This window comes from Vulpes vulpes, chromosome 3, assembly GCF_048418805.1.
Source record: "Vulpes vulpes isolate BD-2025 chromosome 3, VulVul3, whole genome shotgun sequence".
NCBI lineage: Eukaryota > Metazoa > Chordata > Mammalia > Carnivora > Canidae > Vulpes > Vulpes vulpes.
In genome coordinates, this window is record NC_132782.1 from 25,541,457 (window position 1) to 25,559,975 (window position 18,519).

The 18,519-nt window shown below is 48.3% G+C and overlaps 1 protein-coding gene and 1 long non-coding RNA gene across 2 annotated transcripts in view; one reads left to right on the forward strand and one right to left on the reverse strand.

The window, feature by feature from the left end:
• The window catches only part of ITGA4 (integrin subunit alpha 4), an 81,517-nt gene that overhangs the window by 58,033 nt on the left and 4,965 nt on the right, over nucleotides 1–18,519 (forward strand). Inside the window, exons 18-25 of the mRNA XM_026018386.2 lie at nucleotides 8,601–8,751; nucleotides 10,240–10,335; nucleotides 11,029–11,108; nucleotides 11,644–11,727; nucleotides 13,656–13,746; nucleotides 16,119–16,226; nucleotides 17,195–17,317; nucleotides 17,965–18,084. Coding sequence (XP_025874171.1) covers nucleotides 8,601–8,751; nucleotides 10,240–10,335; nucleotides 11,029–11,108; nucleotides 11,644–11,727; nucleotides 13,656–13,746; nucleotides 16,119–16,226; nucleotides 17,195–17,317; nucleotides 17,965–18,084 — 853 coding nt within the window. The remainder of the gene's footprint in view (nucleotides 1–8,600; nucleotides 8,752–10,239; nucleotides 10,336–11,028; nucleotides 11,109–11,643; nucleotides 11,728–13,655; nucleotides 13,747–16,118; nucleotides 16,227–17,194; nucleotides 17,318–17,964; nucleotides 18,085–18,519) is intronic.
• On the reverse strand, nucleotides 7,177–10,245 carry LOC140598191 (uncharacterized). The gene is made up of 2 exons (XR_012000344.1): nucleotides 9,084–10,245; nucleotides 7,177–8,260 (listed from the first exon to the last, which is right to left on the reverse strand). It is a non-coding gene; the product is annotated as an uncharacterized lncRNA (long non-coding RNA).

The window sequence follows — 18,519 nt, forward strand, 5'->3', positions numbered from 1 at the left end:
ATCTGAGCTACAAATAAGTAGTGTTTTCATGTCCTTAAATCAGGCACTCCCACTGTCCCTTTTGTCATCTTTCTCTGCAACTGCTCCGGCCTATGAAAAAAAAAAATGGGACATTGAAGTTTTATATGAAAATCTTACTAAGAATGTTTCTTTCCTGAAGAATGAAAATACATCCTTAAATTAAGATATGAAATCATGTAATGATTACTTTATCTTCAGTGCGTATTTTCTCACAATAAAATTACCTACATTACTTTTTTTTTTTTTTTTTTTTTTTTACTTTGAAGTGATGATATTTCTTGAAGTCTGTGAAATCCATTATGGTTTTAAATGGCAGGTTAGGTGGTGTCTCTGAAAGTGTCATCTTTGAGTCACCTTCATGAGAATCACCTGAAATGCTTAATTAGAAATGCAGTTTTCTAGGCCGCAAACCCCACCCCCCTCCCAAGTCAGAACCTATGGGCACCAGGCCAAAAAAGCTCAGTACTGATAGGGCTACGAGTTGTTTTTATCGAACTAAAATCTGGGAAGCAACGTGGTGGTGAAGAGTTTCAGAGCTGGAGTCAGGCTTTTGAGAGTAGCCTTTTGAACTCCACGAACCTCTTTCATTGATAAGAAGGTAAAATAGTACCTACTCTATGAGGTGGTTTTATTTATTTATTTATTTATTTATTTATTTATTTATTTATTTATTTTTAAAGATTTTATTTATTTATTCATGAGAGACCCAGAGAGAGAGAGAGGCAGAGACACAGGCAGAGGGAGAAGCAGGCTCCCTGCAGGGAGCCCGACACGGGACTCGATCCCAGTACCTTGAGCCAAGGGCAGATGCTCAACCACTGAGCCACCCAGGCGCCCTATGAGGTGGTTTTAAAGAAGAAGAAGAAAAAAAAAAAAAACCAGTCGTGCAAACTGGGTGCATAGCACAAAGCCTAAAATACATGAAGGTTTGTAAAAGTTATTTTTGAGAACATTGTTATTGGGATATGTGTAAACCATGATTTAAAAAAAATAAGTTTTACTTGGGCCTCGAGATGAAATACTGCCACTGAATCCTCTACATTTTCTGCATGTGAGCTGGTTATTTTTCTGGAGTTTATTGTCTCTTTATGTCCCAAGAAAGCCGCCGACGGCCTGAGCCATGGTTTGCCACTTTGTGAGGTTGGACGTGGCTCAAACGTCGGCATTAGGTGTAAGTCCCATGTCTTTGGCGTCACCTAGGAGAGCCATCGGCTGTCTCTGTTAGGTAAAAGACACCTTGTTTGAGGAATTTCCAAGTGAAAACTCTTCTAATTAACCTTCAGGCCTGCAGTGAGACGACAGTCGGCCTGGCCCACCCCTCGGGCACAGTAAGCGCCTGCGACCCTTTGCTTGGCGCGCTCCTGCCTGTAACCCCCTGGCACTAACGCATCTGTGGCCTCAGAGCTACAAACCTGTGTAGGCAAGAGCGTTGCTGGGACCTGCTGTGAGCGGCCGCCCAGGGCCCCCTGAGCCGCACGTGCGCACGCGGCCTCACGTTCTCCTGAGGTTGAGGCCTCTTCCCGCACGTCTGCAGCTCAGCACAACGAACCCTGGGCACGCGGGCTCGCGCTGCAAGACGAAGATGAGCAAAGACAAGCAGTTGATCGAGATTGCAAATACAATAGCAAGGGTTAGCCATCACGCAGGCGTGTCCAAAACCAAGCCTTCCCCATAGACGGCTGGGCTACATGCCTCTACTTCCCTTCCGGACCCCGGGCGTGTGTCTTGGGGTCAGTGGGGGAGGCTTTTCCTGAGCAAGCGCCTTCCTGTCAGTGCTTTTCCACCACCACCTGGTGAATCTGACTTAGACGACAAAGATAGGTGATTATTTTTGCGTAAAAAGCAGGAGGCGGCCGCAGGGTTCATGGGCAGCTTCCCAAACTGGACACGCGTGGTCACCTTTCCGGTTCTCTTGGCTTTTTCCCCCCTCGGGCTCCCCAAGGCTTGAGCAGCATCGAGGCTCCCAACAAAAGAGGGGCGAAGGCCAAAACCCGTGCCGCTGCGTGGCCGTCCAGCAAGGGGGGTGGACCTCCACTCTGCGGAACAGGGCCTGGTCACACGCTCACCCCGGCCCGTCACGGCTGCAGGGCAGTGGGGTCCTCATGACTGTCGCAGCTCGCTCAGAACTCGGGGGGCTTCTCTTCTGCTACATCGAGGGAGTCCTGCCTTCTGCCTAAACAATCTGGGGTTCTTCTAGCAGATTCGGGAGGTGCCCTTCAGGTAGACAGCGAGCAGTGCCCAGACGCTTCCACTCTCCTCTTTGGCTCCCCGCCGCCCCCCAAGAGCACGTCTATCAAAATTATGCATTTTTAAGACGGAGATGGTAGGACTCTAAGCCTCACGGACGTCAGAGTCTCGAAAGATGAATTAGACGCTTGACACAGTAAAGCCTGCGAATTGCTAAGTGTACGTCCCGGTCTCGGATCTTCGGCTCTCGTCCTCGGGACCCCAGGGAGTCCGCCTTTATTCAAGTGCCATCTCCCCAAATGTCCGTCCCCTGACATGTTCTCGTCGATGAGAATTTTCTAGTGTTTTCTTTCTCCCTGAAGTCAGTAGCACAAAGAGGACGCAGGCTCAGGGGCCTGGAGGCCGCTTGCCGCCGGCTCGTTTTCTGCCGGAGAGATGAAGCCTGCACCTTGACCTGCGTCATCAGGGACCCCTGGGGTTCTGTCGTTTGGCTTCAGTGCCCTGGTCACAGACCAGTAGCTGCGACGCACCGATGCGCCCCGACCGGGCGGGCCACTTCTCTGGCAGGACCCAGCAGTGCTGTGCGCCGGGGCCTGGGCCCGGTGCTGAGGCCCGTGGTTGGCGGGTCGCCCCCTCTTCTGCTTACTGAGCTGCCATCCCTGCGAACACCGCCCCCCCCCCCCGAGGTGTGGGAGTTGTGGGGACCCTAGGCCACTTGGCAGACTGCGAGCGAGCGCCCCGCACGTGTTCGAGAGACGCCAATCGGCCCCGGGGAGCCCCCGGCCTGTGGCCGCCGCCCGGGCCTTGGCCGCACCCTGTCCGGAGCTGGGGGCGCCCCTCCGACGGCCGCGGGCGGTGGGGTCCTGTAGGCCGAAAGGGCGGGCTCGGTGCTGGTCCCGCGGCGCTGTGGCTCCACGATGGAAACCAGGCGGGGAGTCTGGCGGCTCGAAGGTGACCCTGGTGTGTCTCCAGTGCCTGCTGCCGGGGCCCTAGCACCCCCGGGGCCCCCCGCTGACGGATGCTTGGTTCGGGGCGTCTCCTGGTGTCCGTTCTGGGCGGCTCTTCTGCGCTCTCGGTTACACCTTCCTGTCAGCCCGAGTTTAGTTTTCGGACCTCTTAGGTGCCTTTGGTTGAACGTGATTGTGCGGGGGGGGGCAGGGGGGGTCGCTGTGCTTAGGGCACGGGGTGGGGGGACGTGGGGCTGCTGTGTTTAGGGCACAAGGGGGGAATGTGGGGTCACTGTGTTTGGGGCACAAGGGGGGATACATGGGGCCACTGTGTTTGGGGCACAAGGGGGGGATGTGGGGCCACTGTGTTTGGGGCACAACGGGGGGGATGTGGGGCCACTGTGTTTAAGGCACAAGGGGGGGATGTGGGGTCACTGTGTTTGGGACACAAAGGGGGGGACGTGGGGCCACTGTGTTTGGGGCACAAGGGGGGATGTGGGGTCACTGTGTTTAGGCCACATGGAGGGGAGGACATGGGCCTGCTGTGTTTAGGGCACAAGGGGGGAATGTGGGGTCACTGTGTTTGGGGCACAAGGGGGGATACGTGGGGCCACTGTGTTTGGGGCACAAGGGGGGGATGTGGGGCCACTGTGTTTGGGGCACAACGGGGGGGATGTGGGGCCACTGTGTTTAAGGCACAAGGGAGGATGTGGGGTCGCTGTGTTTAAGGCACAAGGGGGGGATGTGGGGTCACTGTGTTTGGGACACAAAGGGGGGGACGTGGGGCCACTGTGTTTGGGGCACAAGGGGGGATGTGGGGTCACTGTGTTTAGGCCACATGGAGGGGAGGACATGGGCCTGCTGTGTTTAGGGCACAGGGGGGGACGTGGGGCTGCTGTGCTTAGGCCACAACGGGGGATACATGGGGCCGCGGTGTTTAGGGCACAAAGAAGGGGCAGACATGGGGCCGCGGTGTTTAGCCACAAGCAGGGGGGGACGTGGGGCCGCTGTGTTTGGGGCATGAGCAAGAGTGAGCCCAGGCGGGTTCCGCGCACGGTGGGGGGGAGCTGGGCACCACGGAGCCAACTCCTCCACCCTGAGGCCGTGGCCCCGCTTGAGGATCACGGTTCTGTCAGCCCTGACCCTCCTTCCAGAAAAGAGCCACCTTCCCACCGCAGGGCTCGGGGGCTGGAGCCGCCGTGTGCCCGCGTGTGCCCGTGTGTGCCCGCATGTGCCCTGCTCTTCCCTGCTCGGCGTCTCCAGAACCAGCCCAGGAATTCTGAGATTGGGGGAGGGGTGAATTTTCTCCGATGCCGCATCGGGGGCCCCCAGGACAAGGCCTCTGTCGTCGTCAGAGTCCTACAGGGGGTGAGCGTGGCAACAGGACGTGTGCTGGCCTTGGAGACCGAGTGTGCTCTCGGGCGGCTGCTCCGTGGCAGAGCCAGCTAACTTTTTCCTGGGGGTGGGGGGCAATGAATATTCTAGGCTCCGTGGGGCAGAGGTGCGGCCCGGGGAGCACGGGGTGGGCTCCAGCCAAGCTCCGTGAGCCCCGGGCAGGCCCGGTTGGCCTGGGGACGGCAGTTTGCGGGCCCTGTGCTTGCTTTTTACATGACTGCTCTGTACTACGTCTTGATTGGGGGTGGGGGGGCATACTTGGTTCCTCATAGTCCATTTTGTTACCTAAATATAATTTGTCGCTATGATGTAAGCTGGTTGCCAAAATAAGCCAGACTTAGAGATGTTCAGGAGTTGATCCTGGTTCACAAACTGTCAGGGGCTGGCTCCCAGACAGACGGACAGACCGACCCAACAGAAGTACGGCTGTGTGTTCACCAAAAGACTGTAACAGCTCCAAACTGGAAATGCCCAAGTTCCCAATGGTCAGTGCAGGGATAGAGAAAACGTGGTCCGCTCACACGCTGAAACGTACACGCCAGCGATAGTAGACAGTTTAGCACTCCATCGCAGAGAGGAGCATGTGGTTTGGGGTTTTTTTAAGATTTTATTTACTCATGAGACACCCAGGCCGAGGGAGAAGCAGGCTCCAGGCAGGGAGCCTGATGCAGGTCTCTATCCCAGGACCCCGGGGTCACACCCTGAGCCGAAGGCAGACGTTCAACCGTGGAGCCACTGTGCACCCCATTTTTTTCAAAGGAGATTAATGTTCTAAGCAAAATTTCAAGTAAAGCCTGATACTTATTCAGTGATTCCACTTGCTGGGAACATAAAACCAGGCAAAGCCAGTCTCCACTGAAACCAGGGAGATGACAGGGGGCAGGGGTTGGGGGGACAGTAACTGAAGGCAGGCGGCACAGGGCGTTTTTCTCATGCAGGTACCACGTTGTCTTGATCTGGGCGCTGCTTTCATTTAGTGTATTCAGTTTGTAAAAATTCACGGAGCTGTGAATCTGAGGACATGTGTGTTTTTCTGTATGTGCTATCTCGATAAGTATAAAATGGGGGAAAAAATCAGAAGAAGGGAAGAATTCTTAGGTATAAGTGAACTGTGCGGCTTCTTAGAGCTGTGCCATTAGAAGTAGAAGGATGGGGAGAGAAGGGTCTGTAACGTGTTTGCACATTCTGCAGTTCATATAGTTCTCAAAAACCGCTTCCAGGGGCGCCTGGGTGGCTCAGTCGGTTAAGCATCTGACTTCAGGTCAGGTGACGGTCTCAGGGTTCTGGGATCAAGCCCCGAGGGGAGCCTCCGTGCTCAGCGGGGAGCCTGCTTCTCTCTCTTTCTCTGTGTCTCTCTTGCTCCCTCCCCCCACACATGCACGTTTGCTCTCAAATCTTTTTTTTTTTTTTTAAAGAATTTATTTATTCATGAGAGACACACAGAGAGAGGCAGAGATAAGGCCGAGGGAGAAGCAGGCTTCCTGCAGGGAGCCCGATGCGGGACCCAATCTGGGGCCCCAGGATCATGCCCTGAACCAAAGGCAGACGCTCAGCCACTGAGCACCCCCGGTGCCCCTCTAATAAATATATTTTAAAAAACAAACCATAGTCTTCCCAGTGTTGATGTTGCCATTGATTTATTGGTCAATCCATTAGCTCAATTGCCTCGAAAGTGTTAGGTTGTGCGATGGGGTACAGATCACGCGAAGGTAGTAGCAGTGGACGTTTACTTGACGAGACATTTGGAATCCATATACCTTCATGGAACAGAAAAACCTAGTTATGATTTGGTAGAATTTATACTGATGTTGAAGAGGGGGAGCAGCTGGTGTCATCGGGGAGAGCAGTGCCGAGTGCTAGGGCTTGGCTATGAGTATCAACTGGAACTTCAGAGAACTTTTAGCACCTAACTGAGCCTTGTGCAAGCACAGATCAACCAGAAACCTGCGGAGGAGAGATGTCAAGGTCAGAGAGAGCGAGAGCTTGAGGAAGATACAGAACCAGGTGTTTGGACACCTGTTAGCAGGTGCGTGGCTGCAGCGAAGGACTGAGTTGTGCAGAGGAGGGTGAGGCCTCCCGTGCTGCGCTCGCACGTCAGCCCCCAGCCCCGATGGCACTGAAGGGGACATTCAGAGGGCACGTGACAGGGTCGAGTTTGCTTCCTGGAGAGAGAGCCTCTCTGGCAGCGTGAGAAGGGGACTGGAGAAGGGCGACTTGGGGAACCCATTAAGGGTGTAATCCACCTTAAGTCGTGTTCCGTCATGCGGTGTTCCTATCTTCATGTTTACAAATAATAATCCTAAAATTATTAATAATAATAATGTTTACAAATAATAATAATCCGAAATAATGAGCATGGTAGGAAAGCAAGAAGCAACATGCCTTTGCTACCTTCAGGCAAAGGTGGTTCCCCTGCCTTGGTGTCCCAGAGCCCCTCACTCACAGCTCTTTCCCCTGGGTTTATAATATTTGTTTACACATCTGTCCTGTACTCCAGGGTGCGGACCTTTTAAACTATTAAACTATTTCTGTATCCGGGAGTAACGAATGTGATGATTATAGAGGAGCTTTCAGTCCCAGGCGGTCGGTCGTTCATATGTCTTCAAGCAATGGTCCCAAGCATGCATTTTTTTTAAAAAAAAGATTTTATTTATTTATTCATGAGAATACAGAGATGAGAGAAAGAGGCAGAGACACAGGCAGAGGGAGAAGCAGGCTCCGTGCAGGGAGCCCAACGTGGGACTTGATCCTGGGTCTCTAGGATCAGGCCCCGGGCTGCAGACGGCGCTCAAACCGCTGAGCCACCAGGGCTGCCCCACCAAACATGCATTTTAAGACCTGTTCTTAAACTCTGTTCTCAAACACCCTTTGTTTCCAGTCAATTCACAAATGACTATTAAATGCTGACTCCGCGTTTAGCATTTCCATAAATAGCTTGTTCAGACACTAATCTTTGGTACAGATGTTGGTTAGAATGGTACAGTGTAGACTGGAGGAAACCCTCTCAAGTGCCAGGTGAGTATTTGCCTTTCTTCCTGCCAGGATTAGCCTCACCATGCTTTTTTGTCTTGGGTCACATCCATCAGCTGTTGAACCAATGTTTCTAAATTTTAAATTGCTCGCTATCTAAGAATGTCTGTCTTGAGGGAAAGCTTATATAGAATCGCTGTGTGAGTTTTCTTTGGGCTTTTCTCATCCTCTCACTGTAAGGAGGACGGGCGGTGCAGGCGGTTAGTTACCTGGAGGCCTTAGAACATTCCAGCTGTCGTGTTTCATACAGAAATGAATTGTGCAGAGGCATGTGCATGAGCCACGTCTTCAACGTAGTAATTCTTGCTCTCCTGGGTGGTGGCTGAGGCTTCAAAATGCTGAAGCACCTCCTCCCACCTTGCAGACCTGGGGCCAGAGGCAGAACTGAGCGCTCCCTCCTCTGCCGGCTCTGCAGCAGCCTTCTCTTCCCGGTTCATGGGGTGGGGAAGCGCGGCCGCAGTTCCATTTTTGAATTTGGTCTGGTTACTGCCCAGGTGCCCAGGCGGCCTTGGGCAGTGAGCTGCAGTGCAGCAGGTTGTGGTGGCCCCACTGCTGGGCATTGCAGTCCTTTCCCCGGGCTGCGCTCATTCCACCAGAACATGCTCACTTTTGGTGGGAAGTCGTCTCTCTCGTCGCCTTTTCCCAGTTCTCCCCATTTCCCCCTTTGGTTCAGGCAGCAGCTGGTTTAAGGTTTTTTTCAAGGGTAAAGAAAGAAAAACAAAGAATTCATGTGAAACAATGAGGAAAATAGGCTAAAATTATAGAAATGAAACAGGATTAACTTAATTATAACTAATTAAAAATAACAAGTTTCCTGGATCATAGCTGACTGAATTTATCTGAAACGTGAGAAATGGAGTTGTTTCTAAGATGAATTTGTATCCACTTGCATGGAGTCCTCGCCCCCTGGTATTTTTTCCAAATTGGTATTTTTTCCAAATTGGTATTTTATGTTGAGGATAAATGGGGAGATGAGATTTTTATTTCCCCAACAAGAACTAACTATTGCTTAATTTTTAGGCCACATGAAAATAAGACCTATGTTGCTGTTGGAAGCATGAAGACAGTGATGTTGAATGTGTCTTTGTTTAATGCTGGAGATGATGCATATGAAACGGCTCTGCACATCAGACTCCCCTCCGGCCTTTACTTCATTAAGATTTTAGATCTGGTAAGTATGGAAAACCAGAGTACTGTGATACTATATTTCTTTCTTTCTTTTCTTTTTTTTTTTTTTTTAATTGTAAATGGTATAGGGGCACCTGGTGGCTCAGTCTGTTAAACTTCTGCCTTTGGCTCAGGTCATGATCCCAGGATCCTGACGTTGAGCCCAGCAATGGGTTCCCTGCCTCTCTGCCCCTCCCCGCCCCCACACACTGGTGCCCACACATGCATGCACACACACTATCTCAATAAAAAAAAATCTGTAAAAAAAAAAATGTAAATGGTATAATCCATTTCATTGATGTGAGGCCTAAATATTTGAGGTACATGCGGACTTACCACTCGAGTTTCCATTGATTTTTTGAGACTTCCTTCATGCTCCTCATCAAAATGACAAGTTGCTTGGTCCCTGAGTTCCAAAGAGTCCGCGTCCTGCTTCTGAACGTTCCAGTGGGAGAGACCCAGTAGTCCCAGGCAAGGTGCTTGGGTGCTGCTGCTTTCCTCACTGATAACCTCGTCTGGTGCCACCGTGCTGCTCAGTCTTGGCTGCGGTCCCTGAGCAAGCAATACCGGTCCTCCCAGCGGGGCTCCCAGAGTTACCGTTCTGCATTTTAGGTTCACATGCCCAGTCTCGTTCCCAAAGAACTTCCAGCCGAGACCTCACGCACGTCAGTCTCCACAGATTCAGAAATCTTGGTGCCAACCGGGTCACAGGCAATTTGTCTTTCCCTACAAGAGTTTGAAGCACCTAGAGACCTTTTCTTACCACCTGGCCTCCGCCCTGAGCACTTGAATCTATCCGCAAGGCAGCTTAATAAGGTCGATTTCAAAGAGAAGAGCCTCAGTCACTTTCTCCTTTGATGCCTGTCTTCTCCCTTAGCAGTGTTCTCCTCTCTCATCCAGAGACTCGCCCTTCAAGCCAAGGGGCATTTAGAGATGCTCTGACCTCTCCGGGGTATGTAACCCTTTCCTCTAGAGCACTGGGAGCCTATTTGCAATAGTTTGAAGGACTGAGGCACCTGTGCATTTAATATATATTATCTAGATCGATCGTGTACGTGGTACATCTATGGTGTATGTGTTTGCCTCTGTAGCATTTGTATGTACACGGTATTTCTATCTATACACCTACAGTCTACAGATACAGCGTGACGTGTATTTCCCTGAATATTTGAGAATATATATATATATACACACACATCCCATATAGGTATATACATCCTATTGTGATGCCAGTTACTATAATTATATACCCTTATCACATTCTCACATCCCAGACAAAATGAAATCGGGACTTTGTGAGTTCCTGGCTTCATGATTTTTCCAGGACCTGGACCTTGAATTCAATAGGGAATACAAACGTGGATGAAAGCTTCAAGCCCAGGAATTATCCTGTGGAGGATTTGCAGGAGCGTTAAAAGCACTCTTAAGCCTTCGTTACAGACTTCTCCTTCCCTTCTTACCTAAAGCAGCTGTTCTCGTTTTTTCCTTTTAGGAGGAGAAACAAATAAACTGCGAAGTAACAGACAGCTCTGGCTCAGTCAAACTTGACTGCAGCATTGGTTATATATACATGGATCGTCTCTCAAGGGTAAGTAAGCATTTAGCCTGAACAGTTTTTGCTTACTAACGTGGGCATAAAATATTTTCTGGGCTTTTTTTCCCCCCGTTTATGCCACATGCAAATATATAATTTATTATGTATTTGCTTAGGGTAAGTAGCTAGGCGATGAATTAAAACTCCGACTGGGCTTGGGATCTTTGAGATTGTGTTTATATTCTTGGCAGTGTTCACTGTAAAAAAAAAAAAAGTGGGGGCACATGTTTGTGTCAAGATGGGCATGTGAACGTGTCGATCAGAATCCTACTCCCCTGTCTCACCCTCCCCAACACTCCCCCTACCCCTCTCCACCCCAGGTGGTCCTATCTGCCAGGCATGTTACCTCTGCTATACAAAAAGGTGTGACTGGCAAGAGTCCTCACTCAAGTTGTTAAAGCATCTCTAATTTTGTCAGTCTGGACCTGCCTGTCTTTACATCGAGAGGCGCCTTTGTCTCTGAGTGTCACTCACGGCAAAGGCTGGTGCTTTAAAATTGCCACAAACCCGACAGCTGCCCCCTTAGCTCGCTGCCTGAGTGAGGAGTAGTCTGTGCTTCTAGAACATAGTCTCAATATCTGCATTCCACAGAACACAAACAGTAAGGAAAACTTAAATTCAGGTGATTAAAAAAAAATTTTTTTAGATTTTTTTTTAAAGGGGCGTTTCCCTCTCTGTGCTTTACAGATGGATATCAGCTTTCTCCTGGATGTGAGCTCACTCAGCCGAGCCGAAGAGGATCTCAGCCTTACAGTGCATGCTACCTGGTAGATCTGATCGTGAAAAAAATAATGGGGCTAGAGGAGGTAGACCCCTGACTTTAGGGTGGGACGACTTAGGGGAACCATGGAGCTGTGTTTCCATTGTCTGCAGGAGAAAACCTCTCTTGTGTGAGCAAAGAAACAACAACAACAAAAACCTCCAACCATTTTTGGGGCAAATAACACAGTCCGTCACGGGAGCACGTTTCTACCAACCCTGTCATAAACATTTCTTCCTACCACATCCGCTTTGCCCCCACTCCCCAAGCCTTCAGTATACGGAACATGTGATTCGCTCTCTCTGAAGATGATTTTAAGATTTTATTTATTCATGAGACACACAGAGAGAGGCAGAGACACAGGCAGAGGGAGAAGCAGGTTCCCTGCAGGGAGCCCGATGCGGGACTCGATCCCGGGTCTCCAGGATCACCCCTGAGCCGAAGGCAGGTGCTCAACCGCTGAGCCACCCGGGCGTCCCTCTGAAGATGATTTTTGTGTTTGGGGGATTCTCACGGGGTGTGTGTTCTGTTTGCTTCTCTAGTGCAAATGAACGGGAAATGGACAACCTGAACAAAGTGACGTTAGCCATCCCTCTCAAGTATGAAGTCATGCTGACTGTTCACGGGTAAGCAAATACTGAGGCCTCCTGTAAAGCTGAGAACCGATGTCAAATTCTGTTGCTTATGTTAAATTGATCAAAAATATATTTAAAGAGTTGTAAGGAGCCCCCGGGCTGTTTCTGGCCCTTACCACAGACCTCGGTGTTGCATTCCCTTGCTTAGCTGTTCGTTATTTTAATGCCCTCTCTGGTCATTACTGAGACCTCCTCAAGCTAGTACCCAGGTGGGATTTCTCACTGGAAAAGCTCCATAAGCCTCCGGCAGCTCACGCCCAGCCTGTCAGCCTATTCTGTGCAGACCAGGGCCCCCGAGCAGGGGGGTGTGCAGTTGGCACGATCATGCTCCGTGGCTGCAGCAAGCGTCAAGTTCAAAGAAGCGAAGATTTTGCTTGGGCAAATCTCTCTCCAGAACCCGCATCTACCCATGAGACAAATCGATTGAGATATGAGGGAGCCAAGCTGCAAGATGTCCCTTGTCCCACAAGCTCTTAGTCCCCGTGCATCATGGAGCAGCTCACCCCTGGCCCCGGAGCCGGCATTCACTGGCTGCCCACAACGTTAGTGATTGTTTACGTGGACCTGCCTCAGATTCAAGAAGGAAACGTGGGGAGAAAGATTTCAGGAGTATTAAGAAACCGCTAGTGATTCACTGGAAGTGATTCAGGCTGGGAGTCTTTGTTCAAAACCGTATTTTTAAAGGAACAGAAGCTAGGAGATACCGAACCAGTAGACTGATGAGCTTTTCCTGTTGCTCCTAAATATAAACCACCCCCAATGATTTTTAACCACCCGCAGAGATGGCATAGAATTATGCAAAAATAAAATGGTGTCTGCAACTGGAAGGACTGAGGATCACGTTTGCGAGATGAAACAAGCAGGAGAGAGGGGGGGCGTTCAGGAGGGCAGAACCGAATGCATCAGGGGGGAGGAGAGCAAAGCTGATGCCAGCTTTCTGGGTTTTGAAGCCTCATTTCACCTCCTTTTCTTGACTTTTTAAAAAAGATTTTATTTAATTATTCATGAGAGACACACAGATGCAGAGACACAGGCAGAGGGAGGACCAGGCTCCCTGCAGGGAGCCCGATGCAGGACTCGATCCCAGGACCTCGGGATCACGCCCTGAGCCAAAGGCAGACTCTCAACCACTGAGCCACCCAGGAAGCCCTTTTCTTGACTTTCTTAGGATGAGTGTCCTCCACACGTAGCTTTGGGCGAGGAATGTTCTGCGGGTATGAAACTGCCTCAACGTACAGCATTCCAATGTTTTGGTGTAACCCTCTCTTACTTTGCATTACTTCACGTTAGCTGCAAAATATGAGCAACTTGGTGGAGCTGGGACTCCCAAGAATAATACTTCTTACAGTTCACTGCTGTCTAATTACAGAGGAAGGAGTGACAACCCTATATTCTTAACAACAACAACAACAACAAATTTTCCTATACTCACTGACATTTGAATGGTTCCCCAGCCTTGGGGCTCAGTACAAATAGCGAGTGGGAACTGGATTATAGAAAGATGTAATTCAAAAATAGATAACATAGATTGATCTATGGGAAGATATTGGAGCAGTAGGGAAAAGCTAAGAAATCATCTCCACTTTGCCAAGTTTATATGCATCATTTGAGGACTGAGGGAAGGAATGGCCAGTGGACTGAACCAGGTGGTGCTGGGAGGACAGACCAAGGATGTCAGTGGGAAGAGGGGCTGTCACTCAAGTCAGAGCACGTGCCTTTCTGGTTTCATTACATTTCACTCAAGTTTGTATCTTAGCAAGAAACCAAAAATCTCCAGTGGTGCTTGGAAGTCCTCTGTAGCCTGGAACATCGTCTTAAATAGCGTTACTTAAGGGCTATGCAATAACCGAGCCTAGAGAGAAAGACTGTTTATAATTCATCAAGGAAGACAAGTTAAACTTGAGTTTTCCTTCTTTCAGGTTTGTCAACCCAACCTCATTTATATATGGGCCAAAAGAAGAAAATGAGCCTGATACGTGCATGGCAGAGAAAATGAACTTCACTTTCCATGTAAGAAAAGTTGTTATGGTATTTGTGGGGAGCTGCAAGCTTGTCATTGCTGCATTGCTCCAGAGGATGTCAGAGGCTGTGCCGCCCTGCCGCCTAGGGACCCACCTGTGGCTGGTGGCAGTGCGCTTGTTATTCCATCCCCTCTCCTCCTGGGTTCTTGCTCCCCCCCCCCCCCCCCGCCCCTTGCCTGCACTCCTGTACTGTACTCCTGAAGCCCGCACCTCCTTATAAATCCAGCGGGAAGGAGCAGATGCAGGAACAGAGGCAAATCGCGAAACAGGCCGAGTTATGGGAGGAACTGAATCTGCTAGAGATGCACACAGAAATCAGGAGGGGCCAAGGGCAAGCATCTTTGGGTGCAAATCAGTGAAATCTCTTCCTGGTTCAAGCTGTGATACAGGCGCTAACATTACCCAGTAAAGGGAGCTCTTACCTGCTGTGCCCTGTTTAAGGTCTGCTGGGTCGGCCTTGTAGGCCAGAGGCACGTGACCAGTTATAGATGATGGGTCACTTATTGTTTAAACAAACAAAAGAGTATCATCCAAACATAGTAATATAAAGCTAAATTAAAAAATTTACTGTCAAACTGAAAGTTTTGGGAGCATTGGAGATGATGTCCACAAAAATATTCTTAGAACCCAAAGCACTGCTCCCAACATTTAGAGCTACGTGACAATCTACAGAAGGTGCGTGAGTCTGGATTTAGGTGCATTCAGGCATTTTGTAAGGCAGTTGCTTTCAAAAAGGTAGGTCAGTGGGGCACCTGGGTGGCTCAGTCGGTTAAGCCTCTGATTCTTGGTTTTAGCTCAGGTCTTGGTCTCGTGGTTGTGAGATCCAGCCGCGTCAGGCTCTGTGCTCAGCGTGGAGCCTGCTTAAGATGCTATCTTCCCCTCCCCTCCCCGCTCATGCTCCTTCTCTAAAATAAATAAATCTTTCCTTAAAAATTGAAAAAAGAAAAAAAAAGTAAAACATAGGTCAGACTCACTTGAAGTATCTATTCAAAATGTAAATTCCTGGGCATTCCTGCCCCACATCTATAGAAGAATGACCTTGGCATCCTGCTGACCCTACCTGCACCCAAGTTTTTGTTATGTTAATGTACAGTCCTGTTGAAAAACCATAGCCCTGTGCTTCTCTCAGAGCCCAGTGGGAGTTCTGTGCTCCAGTAAACTAAAACAGTAACTGAGCTAGACCCTAGAAGGCCTGTTTCTTTACTTAGAATTCATGGGAAGTGTTTTTCAGTCATTTAATTGGAAAGTCTTTTCCACGTAAGTTACGGTGGCGTGACTGGGCCTGGCCGTCCCCTCTGCAGCCTGGGGGAGTCTGCAAAATTGTGGAGGTTCTTAGAGGTCTCAGTGTTAACCCGGAAAACGAGGATGAAAGATATTTTAGGTTAGACTGATCATTTGCTGGCATGAGGACGACTCTGTCCAGAGGTCTGGGCAGCGCTGGGTGTTCATCCCTGAAACCAGCTTCTGCAGCTGCCCGGTGCCCCGTGGCCTAGCAATTTCCACCAGCCAGCGACACGTTCTCTTCCAGGTCCCGGGCGGCCTGAAGCTCATTGCAAATCGAGGAGGCTGCCTCCTTCATTCAGATATCGGGGCACATCTCTTTTCTGAGTTACTGTATCGGTTTCATAGCTAAGCTTGCAGGTAGCAGTTATTTTGGGCCAATTTCCTTCCTCAGCGGCAATCCCCAAACTTATTAATAATGAAAGAGCCCCTACTTATGCATGCATTATTATTAAAAGGTTGTTGTATTTTCTCGTCCCCTTTCTGATTTTTCTGAGTGCATCAGCATGATTATCCTTACCCCGAACTAAATAAAATATACTCTTATTCACTCACTGCCAAAGAGGATTATCCTCTCGGCGGGGTGATTTTGTGAAACGTGAGCATTGGAGGTAGGACACTGGAGCTTTAGTCCCAATTCTTGTCACTTTTTGGCCATCCTAGGTGCATCATGCATACCTCTGAGCCTTTTCCTGAGCTGGAGAATAAAATGTCAGCTCGTGTCACGGGATAGTAGTGAGGATCACTGGATCGTGGGTTGTTAGGTACATAAAGTGCCGCACAGATGCATGGTGTGGTCTTTTTCTTTAGACTGTTTCTGCAATAACTATCAGCCTGGACATTTTAGCCTAATCAATGTCAAAAGGAGAGGGCTAGGAATGATGAATAAATTATTCACAAACTTTGCACAAAGTTCTGACATATGGATATTCGGTCTCCCTTTGCAGCTGCCAACCACACACGGCCGCTGCTATCAATGTGGTGAAGCATCCGGGCTCACCCAAAAGCTTATTGATAACTATGCTTGCATTTATGAAAAATGTTGTTTAAATAAAAAAAATTTTTTTTTCTTCTTATCAGGTCATCAACACTGGCCATAGCATGGCTCCAAATGTTAGTGTGGAAATAATGGTACCAAATTCTTTTGCCCCCCAAACTGATAAGCTGTTCAACATTTTGGATGTCCAGGTAAGAATGTGTTCCTTCCTTCTAAATAATGTTGCTAAACAGACACATCTGTTAACTTGTGTGAGTCACACTCTCAGCTATGAATTCACGCATTTACTGAGGCCACTTTGAATATTATACGTTACATTAGGACTGTCGGATTACAGGGACCTCTGCATCTGATGTATATGGTCTGTAACAGAACCCTGCTCTTCACTGCATTTTCTTTGTGAAAGGGCCCTGTGGAAGTAATTCAATGGGTAATAAAAATATGAATTTTGAGGCCACTGTTGAAAAATCAGTATTTCAGCCTTTTTTTTTAAACAGAATCGATACCCTTATGTTATCAGAATTAAGATTTATTTTTAAAAAAATATTATTTATTCATGAGAGATAGAGGTGGAGACATGGGCGGAGAAGCAGACTCCCTGCGAGTAGCCTGATGTGGGACTTGATCCCAGGACCCTGGGCTTACGCCCTGAGCCAAAGGCAGATGCTCAACCGCTGAGCCACCCAGGCGGCCTGAGAATTGGTTTTCACCTTCTCATTTTCAAGGCAAGCAGTCAACCAATAAATCTATAACTGGATTTGAGATCTAATTTTAAAACGTCTTACCTGAATTCCAAACCTAGATGGTGGGAAATGTTATAACACGTCATCATTTTGTATCTAAATCCAAAGAAATGTTGAATTTCATGCTAATGTTCAAATGTCTGTTTTTCACCTTGCCTTATTTTCCGTAAGGTTTTAGGGCCCGGTGATCACTTTAGCACCTACATCCAACCTTGTTAAAATGTTGCTGGGTTCCTGAGTTTTTGCCCTGGAGACTTAATCTTTCCCAGATAAATCTGTCCAGAAGATATTTTCACAATTTTAGAAATGCTTGATAGATTTTAGAAAAGGCAAGCAACTGGAACTTTCAAGACCATGAAGCTTTTGCAGTTCTCTCCAGTATGGAGTAAGATTTTTCTCGCTTTCTATCTTTATAGACTGCTGGAGAATGCCATTTTAAGAAATATCCAAGAAAGTGTGCATTAGAGCAGGAGAAAGGTGCAATGAAGATCCTAAAAGACATTTTCACGTTCTTGTCAAAGACTGATAAGAAGCTACTGGTAAGCTTCCGTTTCTCGGGTTGTAGATTTTGCTTGCCAACATACAGACCTGAAGCACTTAAACCAAGAGCCAGTGGGTTTGAGCTGTCAACTGAGTGTAGGAAAGAAGCAAATTAACTTATTACTCTTGCACATGAGGGACAACACAAATGGAGAGATAGATTCAGGGATATATAGACACACACATACATATAATACAGTTTCATTATTTATCCAACCAGTGCCTATTTTGTGCCAGCCAGACATTGTTCTAGACCCTTGAGGCTGCCAAGATCAATTTAGCTGAGCAGACTGTGTGGCATGAGATTAATTTTCACTGCTTTCATTTTAGTGAATTTACAGAAAGAAGAAAAAAAAAAAAAAACGAAAACCCTGAGGAAGCGATCTTACCTTCAAATGATCCACCTTTTACAGGAACATAGAACATGTAACTTAACAATGCCCTGATTAGGAGTCTTTAATTCGGAGAACACTTGCTTCAGCTCAAATACCTTTTGTTGTGATTTATAAAACGTTCGTGTTTTGTGTTAAGCGAGAGAATTTTTTAAATCCATGAACGGGAGAGGTTTAATTCCATGTAAAATATTTTAGCCATTTATAAAAAAAGAAATGTTTTAATGTAGCTTTTTTTGTATTTGTTTTTCAAGTTCTGCATGAAAGCTGATCCATACTGTTTAACTATTTTGTGCCATTTGGGGAAAATGGAAAGTGGAAAAGAAGCCAGTGTTCACATTCAGTTGGAAGGCCGGCCCTACCTTTCAGAAATGGTAAGTAAAATAAAATGACAACTTTGAGTTTGTAGGTTGCGTACGAACTTATCTGAAGTCATTTTATTTAGATAGGATGTTATAGGAGGAGGCATTCAAGTAATTGAGGAGGTACGAATAGTAAAATTTGGAGCGGAACTCTACAACTATTTCCACGTATCGCTTCAGCTGAATAGATTGTCTAAGTGATATGGCTTCTGTAAATAAACAGGTAATTAAGACTAAAATACACTATGGAATAATTAAGAGATTTATTTTAGAAAGCATGTCCAACTGCTTAAAACTTTGATTACAGGGGATCCCTGGGTGGCGCAGCGGTTTAGCGCCTGCCTTTGGCCCAGGGCGCGATCCTGGAGACCCGGGATCAAGTCCCACGTCGGGCTCCCGGTGCATGGAGCCTGCTTCTCCCTCTGCCTGTGTCTCTGCCTCTCTCTC